Genomic DNA, 8937 nt, shown 5'->3' on the forward strand with positions numbered 1-8937 from the left:
ATTATGTATTATGATTTTCTGTGTGTTAAAGGGAACAGCAGATACTAACATAGACTGGTAGCTGCACTAAACATTTGGACTAAGCTGTCCTTTTCACCTCATTCAGACCACCTGAGTCCTCCTTGCTCAGTCAGCCATATAACTCCTGATAATCTCATGTATTCACACACACACAGACACACACACACCTTCTGTTGCTGGCTCCTGGTGCCCCCCACTGCGTTGTGTTGGCATGCAGGGAGCTCTACTACAAACTGAATCTGATCAGGGTGGTGGGCAGCATCAGCACTTTTTGGTCTCAGTGTAGCCCACTGCCCGGTGCCATGTCGCCAGCGGCCAAGCGGCCAGTTGCCCAGGCCCAGTGAAGCTGGTCCCTCATGTCTACCATTGCAAGATTTATCTGCCCTCCTCTTACTCCCCATCCTACACCTCCCACCTCCCGCCCCCCCCACCTTGCGCATCGCATGACTGCACGTATTAAAGGAATTAAGCGCTCGAGTGACGCTTCCTGCCTGCGTTCCCTGAAGAACGCGAGCAGCTGCGTGGGGGTCCAGCTTCCCGCACCGTCGTCCTTTGTCTCTCCGTCGCTATCTGTAGCCGTCCTTCCCGCGGAGCCGATGCGCGTCTCACCACCTCTGGGCCTGTGCGCCGCACTAGTGGGAGCCAGGGTCCTCAACAAGTCAGAGCAACTGGATTTTAACAGCTGGAGCGCTCCAACTCTCAGCGGAGACACGCTGACGCACAGAAAGGGACGGAGGATGCTGAACCTTGAAAATATCAACTTCCATGTGAAAATATCGACTTTACAAATGTGTCGTGAGCCCTGCTGAAAAAATTAGTTGTGTTCTTATTTGGAGATTTATTCTTTTATGCATGTCTGTATTTTAAAATGCCAAGTTTATTCTGATGGAGGAAAAACACCAAATCTTACCAATTAGTTTTAGTTTAGTTTCTAGTGCAAATATATTAATACACTTGAAATAAGACAAAACTAACTTACAAGTAACTTTCCAGCAAGATATAGGAGCCTGTATTAAGTCAATAATTACTTAATATTGATGACAAAGTACAAGTTCCATTAGCAAATTATTTCACTTTTAACATGGGGAAAATATCTTGTTATAAGTGAAATAATCTAACAGTGGAACTAGTTCTTTTTTGTAAATCAATTTTAAGGAATTGTTAAGACTGACATATGAATACTTTTTTTTTTTTTACTTTTTGTGTCATCGTGGCACAACAAACTAGATTGTGGAAGCGGACTAGTTGAAGAGAAATATCTTTGTTGATGTTTGAGGGCAACAAAAGACTTCTGGCTAATCACTCATCATTTCACAAACCTCCGGCACAGGAGGGGAGGCGTGTCAGCCTGGCCAGAGGCGCTGCACTAGAGTTCACATCAACCAAACTGAGATGTAGGATTAAAGTTGGACCAGAGTTCACATTTTTGGCTCTCATCAGAGTTGGATGTCGCATTCACACCTCACCGAACAAACTTGACGTTTTAGATAAACAAACTACAGTTTGATTAAAGCGGACTAACAAGGGCTGGTGTGAACGCACTTTCAGTCTATTTTTAGATGCATGGTTCCTGCCAGTTTTCTGACCTCTTTATTTTGTTTTTTACAGCAATTACGTAGCATCAGTATCTACCAAAACGACACTTTTTGTTAGACCGGTTGATTCGCTCCAAACAAGTGGAGGGAAATGCATTTCATTAGCTTTTTTTTGCAATATTTTAAAAGTTCGCTCATATTTTGCGTGACAGTTCGATGGAAACATAGTTATTGTTTTCTTAAAGCATTATTGTATAATCTGATTAAACATAGTGGAGTTGCAACACACCACCTATTGCTAATCCACGATGACACCTGACAGAAATATCTTAAATTCAGAAAAATTGAGGGAAATGTGTTGGGGTCTTTTCTCATAAACCAGAACAAACCCGTTCTCTGGGGGAGCCATGTTGTGTGGCACCAGGTTCGCTGTTGACCCCCCCGAAGTGGAAAGTGACCTCCTACACCTTTCTTCTACATCTTCCTCTTTTAACTGACCTTTCACCCTTTCCCTGCCTCTCAGTTCTCCCACACCGGTTTGCAGCTGGGTATAGAGGTGGCTCCCTCATTGTCGCAGCAAAGTAGATATTTGTTGCCTGGTAAGCAGCTTGTGAAATTGCATTTGATTGTGAAGGCCAGGTTTTTCTTAAGAAGCCACTGTTATGGTGTTTTTTTTTTTTTTTTCCTATAGATCTCAAGCACAAAAGGAGCCACAGCTCCGATTTTTTTTTTCCTTCTTTCTCTTCCTTTTTTCAGAATCTATAATTTTGTACAACAACAGCTCCGGGAAGAAAGAAAGTCGATTAACTGTGCTCTCTCACCATCAAGGCCTTCAGCTCAAGTACCAGAGTCCCAGCAGAAATCGAATTGACCTCAGGGAGCCGGGCTCTGGAGTTGTAACACAGCTGGGGAGGCTTTGTTGAGTAAATTAAAATGTCGGCGCTGGAAGGACAGCGCTGCTTGTTTCGCATTGAAATATGACAATACCGCTTCTGTTTTCAAGCTGTTGCCTTTCTTCCTCAGATTGCGCTGCATTGATATGCGCGCCATTATGCTCTTTGTTTATTCTTGTGTTTTCTGCTTTTACATCATACTGCAAAACTGGCAACATAATCAGATTATGAGCCGGTTTTGACGTTTGACCGCCAACGTTTGGGTGTGGAAGAAGTCTCGAAATGAGTTTTGGAATGAAAGCTTGATTGTTTCTTCTGAAATTAAAGTTAAAGTTCATCTGAAGCTGGCTTATTTGTGTGAGAACCAAGCATGTCTTTTTCCAGCATACACTGGCAACTTTTATCATGTTTCCTCTCCTCTGTTAGATAATTTCAGAAAGTAAAACTTCCACACAAAGAGACATTCTGTAACTGATGGGTACAGCGAGATCCCGCTGTAATTACACGTCAGTATTCACCTGCAGCAGAGGTGTTAAAGCGGAGGCCCTTGGGCCACTTGTAGCCCTCAGAATGTTTTAGAGTGGCCCAGAGTTGCGTTTCAAGAGTGCTACAGATAAGGTTTACACAGACTGCTGGCACAGTTTACTCAAAATCAAACCTGGTCACACATTCTTTAAACGTTGGTGAGAATAAACAAAAAGTGATTTCAGAGCAAGAAAATTGAAAACAATATCTGCAGAAATCAAAACAAGGAAGAATCTTTATGTTTCAGATCTATTACACATTGATCCCCAGAGGCGTCACTATGTTTTAAGAACAAGGGAGGCCTCAGCCCCCAAGGTGTGCAAGCAAGATTAACATTTCTTAAATGGCAACAAAAACGGAAAAATTGCTTTTCCACTTTTAAAATGGTGTTCAGGGTAATAGAAACCTCTTCTACTACAAAATATGACTGGTAATGGTTAATCAATGAATTAAAATTATTTTCTAGTAAACGTTGCCAAGTTAATTATCATTTTCTGTGGCTCTACATTTACGATTGTTAGTTGCAAGGATTTCTAGCCGTATTTTCGAGCATGTTAAGATTATTGTGGTAACAAAATATGTCTTTTGCATTCCTTGTTCATATGTGTAATTTTATACTTCTATCATGTTTTAAATAAATGCATAAAATACATTTTACAGAAATTGCCCAGTATATTATAATATGAAATAATGGGAAACTGAGATTTCTCATCATATTTGATGAAAAAAAAAAAGAAAAAAACTTTAAAAATAGACACAATTTATTTTTTTAAGCGGTCAGACAACGGACAACGATAAAGTATGGCATGACTGGTTTAAATAATTTTTTTAGACTTAACACTGACAAAATTCTATGAATATAATCCAATCATCTGCAGGCATTTTAATTCTTGTTTAATTATAGTTGATTTTATTTACTCTGAATTTAATTGACGAAAACATGAAGTCATAACTTGCTTCATGTTATTAAAGGAACATGAAGCTTCCCGCTCTGTCCTGTCTTCTGATGTCAACATTTATGCGAGAGTGTCTTCCACCTCCAACCTGGACATTACACCATTGGTTATTTTTAAATCTTGTGCCGCTTTTCTGCATTTTCTGTTCTATTTTCACTCTTTTTTATTTAATTCAGCAACAATAATGTAAGTGATTTTTTTTTTGTCATAGTTGTTTAATTTTGAGTTTTGATGCAGTTCTTCTCTTGGTTTTTGTTTAGGGCAAAAAAAAGGTCATTAATGAAAACTCATGTACTAAATAACTACATGCTAAATAAAATGCATTTCAATTATTAGAAAATTTGTTGTCACCACATTTATGTTCATGCTGCTGCTATTTATTCCAGAAGCTTTAATGTCAAATAAATTAGGATAATGCTGTATGGAGTGTGTTTTGGCTGAAATGTTGATGTAAATGTGTAAAGTTTGTTCATGTTTTGAAAGGGTTTCATCTTGGTGGAAAAACAGTCGCATTGTTACATGATGAATTAGCGCTTTGGCTTTTCGTTTTGGGTAAGCCGCGGTTGAGTTCAGGCACCATGGCAACCGCTAAAGGCAAAGCATTCACGCACATCTTCTTACCTGTTTTTATTTGTTTTGCAAACGGCCATCTTTAGGAACTGTCACTTCAGCTTTGCCGAGTCAGTGGCTAGATGCTCGTCCCCTGGTGGTGCTTTCATGAAAGTAATCAAGAGTGAGTCTCTATTTATTACCACCATTGCACAGAAAAGTAGGGCAGATAGTTGGTAGCGCAATCTGTTTGCTTGTGTGTGTGTGTACGTGTGCGTGTGTGCGCGTGTGTGTGTGTGTCTTTAAGGAGCATGTCAGTGGGCTCTCTTGGCCTCAGATGGCAAGAAAGCAAGCTTTTTATGCCCTGCAGTCACAACAAATTAGCGAATGAATAAGACATTTGGTGTTGCCTGGCCTTCCTCTTGAGTGCCTGCTCTGCATGAAGTGAGCTGGCCTTGGCCCTCCATGCTGCTGTGCTGAAAGTGAGCATGGACGCACAGATGAAGCCAACTGGCCGTGCGATCCGGCTGCCTCTCTATTCAGCTGTGAAGCTTGTGAAAAAAGAAAAAGGCTGTGAAGAGTCTGTTGGAAAATATCTCTTTGCAGAGACTTGTTGTTGTTTTAGATTAGATCAGTATAGTTTTTGACCTCAAGTGCCAGTTCGGGGTGTGGGGGGAGGATTGTGGCGAGTTTGGTACTAAAAGCAGTAGATGTTGGTAAATGGCACACTTGAATGTCAGTTGTTGTTTCACCATAGAAAAGTTTAGCATATACGGGTGTAAATGTAAGAACTGCAAGTAAGTGGTATTGTTTTCTGATTAATACCAATGTTTGCCCTTGTCCAACCCAGGACCCGGACGTGCACATGCAGGTAAACAACGCAACAGGAGAACGTTTCTGTTTGACATTCGCTCTTTGTGAAGCCCATTAGGGGTACAGCCAATCATCCCCAAGAAGGATTGTCGTAAGATATCTCTGTAAACTCAGTGCAATCAGCTTGACTTTGCTATATAAGCTTCTAAATGTACAGAAACTGTACATTTAGAAGCAACTGGAGCTGTTGGTGCAAGTGCCTAGAGATAATATTCGACGTAATTTGACTCTAAGAATTATCTGAATCAACAGGAGGATCATCAGCATTGTTTCTACGGACTCTTGCTCCGTAGAAGCAAACCAGTGACTTGGCTTTCCTTTACAGGAAAGCCAAGTCACTGGTTCATCTGTCCATCTCTGGGCTGGCATTGCAGGAGGTGTTGGTGTGCATGCATGCCTGTGGTCGAGCTCGGGCACCTCGGTGCTTCCCTCCTCCCCCGGGGGAAAGGCTCCACAGTGTCACTGCTGCCCACACTCGGTGGCTGAGCAAGGAGGGCCAGGTGGTGGTGCCGAGCGCGGCACACTCAAGCGTGGACGTGGCGCATGCTGACATTTGCCTTCGCCGACCGCTGCAGGGACAGGAAAGATCTGCTTTTCCATATGCTTGTGCTCGTTCCAGCCCTCCCCTCCGCCCCCCACAGTCTCAACCAGATGGCTCCCTGAACATTGTTTACCTTGGGTGACGGTCCCAGATGCAGAGTGTGTCCATCGGCATCTTCTTTCCGCCCGTTTGGCTTCCTCATTCCTCTTTTACTTCCAAGTGCTAGTCACAGTTTTTTCAACTCTTGCCGATTCCACTATCTGGCTCACGAACACTCGGACACTCACGCTTACCCTTGTCGTTTTCTTTTTTTTTAATCACTCTTTGACTCGTGCATGAGCAGATCGTTTCACACCAACCTCAAAAGCACAGTTTTTCCCTTACCTCCCCATCTCCGTTTGTTTTCTTTGGATTCGTGTGTGTTGACATCTGGGAATTCCCTTATGGCAGCCTGACGAGGATAAAAAACAGGCCTACAGATGTTGCAAGCGCAGAGGTCCAGATGCAATTAGCTCTCCTAGACAGAGTGCTTCGACAACTCGTCGTCCTGACAAGCTGAACCTCACCTTTACTGTCGTTCTCCCCAAAATTCCAGGACAAGCTGAAGGATGTGTACACTGTTTCTCATCAACTTTTACCGAATGGTAGAAGGTAAAATTCACGCAGTCAAAGCATTTGTTGAAAACAAGACTGTAAACTTCCCAAAGAAGTCACCCTTTTCTTTACTTTTCTTGTTAAACACAATGAGACATTCACGTTGTGTGTGTGTTAGAGCGTTAAGTCCAAGGTTTACATTCCAACGACTTTAGAGTTGTGGCCCCCCTGTGGAGAAAAGCCTTCTTGGTAGTCGCTGTCACTGTAAGTTGAATAGATCTGCAATAAAGATGTTGTGCACAAGAAGTGAATACATGCAAAGGCAAGGCCATTTGGGCGCTGAAGCAGGTTCTTACAAAAGGCTTGCGGTTCGATTGATTTTCTTTGGTTTAGTGGTTTAGGCGTGAACAGGTCGGGCTTGTGACCTGTGTTTATGCATCCTTTGTGAATCCCGGCATTCCTTTGAGATCTCCACAGCCTGTAGCGCTGAAGGCGCCAAGTCCCTGATGGAATCTGCGTTTTTGTGACTTTATTTTATTTATTTATTTTTAAATCATTATCATCTCTCTACAGAGTAATTTTAAGTTTTCTTTCTCAACACAAACCATTGAATACTTCAATGAAACGTTTCTGTCATTGTGAAACCAGAAGGAAGTTGTTTTTTTCTAACATGAAATTCCTTCTCCAATGAAAAAGTTTTTAACATTATGTTAGATTTATTATTTTTTTCCCTTATCTTTTCATGTCATACAATAATGCGTGGATAGAATTGTGACCTTCTGTACTGCAGTAAAGATTGTTTGACCAAAAAGTTCAGAGGACAAGTTGTATCAAACCTCTCTTCTTTTGACTTGTGGAAATGTTTGGTCTTTGTTGTTGAGACACGTGTGATTGGTTTGGACTCTAGAGGCCAGTACTTACAAATAATAGGAATAGTCCCCAGTTCTCTAAAATGTGGCCAAGTTAAGTCAGAGCATCAGACCTAATAATTAGCATCAGGATTTGTCCAGTGGATGACAAAAGTACCTCCCTGAACTGCTTGACATTTGGAATTTTAAGTCATAGATGAGCAGAGATCTGCAGCAGGGAATTTGAGTAGTGAGTTGTTAAAAGATGTTTTTGAATACATTTTGAAAAGTGTGTTATGTGAATGGATGCAGTTAGTGTCTTTTTTGGGTGTTTTTCTTTCAACTTTATGAACTTTAATACTTGTTTTTTTTTTCTCGCAAGCTCGGTCAGATGGGTAATACAGAACATGCCAGTAGCAGGTTTAAGCTCTTTCACAGATTCTCATCGGGATTTGAGTCTGGACTTGCTATCAATACAAGCAAAATTTGGCTGTTTTTTGTTTGTTTTTGTTTTTTTACCAAAAAGGGTTTTTGTGTAAATTCTTTTGTCAAAAAAAAAGCCAAATTTAGTTGAACATGATTGATTTAATAAAGCAGTAAAGAGGGTCAAACATCCAAGGGGGTAAATACTTTTATAGGCTCTGTAGCTGCTAGTCACTAACTGGAACATTGGTACATCAGCGTCTGCTAACACGTGTTGGCGCTCCGTCAGTCAGATGTTAACCTTCCTGTTCTGCGATCGGCTCATGCAGCTGCAGGATCCGCTCCGGCTCGTCCCTCGCTCCGCGCACCACTTCTCACTGACCATCTGTGTCGTTGTTTCTGTCGAATGTTAGTTTTCAGTGGCGATCAGAAGTAACAGCTGGCTATGGAAGGGGAGTTCTCCTGCCCTAACCATCGCCCCGCTCCCCCTCCTCCTCACAAACCAGCAGAAACTTCAACAGCTGTCATCTGCCTTCCCCAAATGACCCAGCTCTCCTTCCAGCTGCCATTGCAGCACCCTGCTCCCAACCCAGTTCTCATGTCAAGTCTGAGCCACTTTCTTTTTTGTATATATTTTTTTCACAATCAAAGTTAGCGAGAAACTGATTATCATTTTCTATGTAACTTTAATCTCAAACCACACACTTTCGCATCTCTATCTCCAAATTTGATTCCAGTTTTGTTCATGACATAACAGTAATGGAAAATACTACAACTTTGTTTTATTCACAAAGCTTGAAACAAAAATGCTGAATGTTGTCTGATTAGCTTTACTAATAAGTTCCAGTTATACTGTGTGCATAATTAGGCAAGTGAGCATTTTGACCTCATCGTCATTTTTAGGCATATTTTCTCACTCCAAGCTGGTTAAACTTGAGTGTTTAATGGACTTAATCATGACAGGTGGTGTGTAATGAGGGACGGTGTGGCCTATTTACTTGATATTTACTCACCCAATATCAAGGTGTGTACAATTAATAGGCCAGAAAATGGGCCAGAAAAGAGATTTAGCTGACTCTGAAAAGTCAAAAATGACCAAAAGTCTTGCAGAAAAACCCAGCTCTGTTTTAACCACCCAATTCTTACCATGTAATCTTACCGTTGTCCATGTTCTCGACT

At 41.5% G+C, this 8937-nt stretch overlaps 1 protein-coding gene across 1 annotated transcript in view; it reads left to right on the plus strand.

Annotated features, from left to right (window-relative positions):
• The window catches only part of usp45 (ubiquitin specific peptidase 45), a 39188-nt gene that overhangs the window by 4644 nt on the left and 25607 nt on the right, over nt 1-8937 (plus strand). The window contains exons 6-8 of the mRNA XM_016669931.1: nt 598-788; nt 2080-2155; nt 2313-2452. Coding sequence (XP_016525417.1) covers nt 598-788; nt 2080-2155; nt 2313-2452 — 407 coding nt within the window. The remainder of the gene's footprint in view (nt 1-597; nt 789-2079; nt 2156-2312; nt 2453-8937) is intronic.

This window comes from Poecilia formosa, unplaced genomic scaffold, assembly GCF_000485575.1.
Source record: "Poecilia formosa unplaced genomic scaffold, Poecilia_formosa-5.1.2 Scaffold0, whole genome shotgun sequence".
Lineage (NCBI taxonomy): Eukaryota > Metazoa > Chordata > Actinopteri > Cyprinodontiformes > Poeciliidae > Poecilia > Poecilia formosa.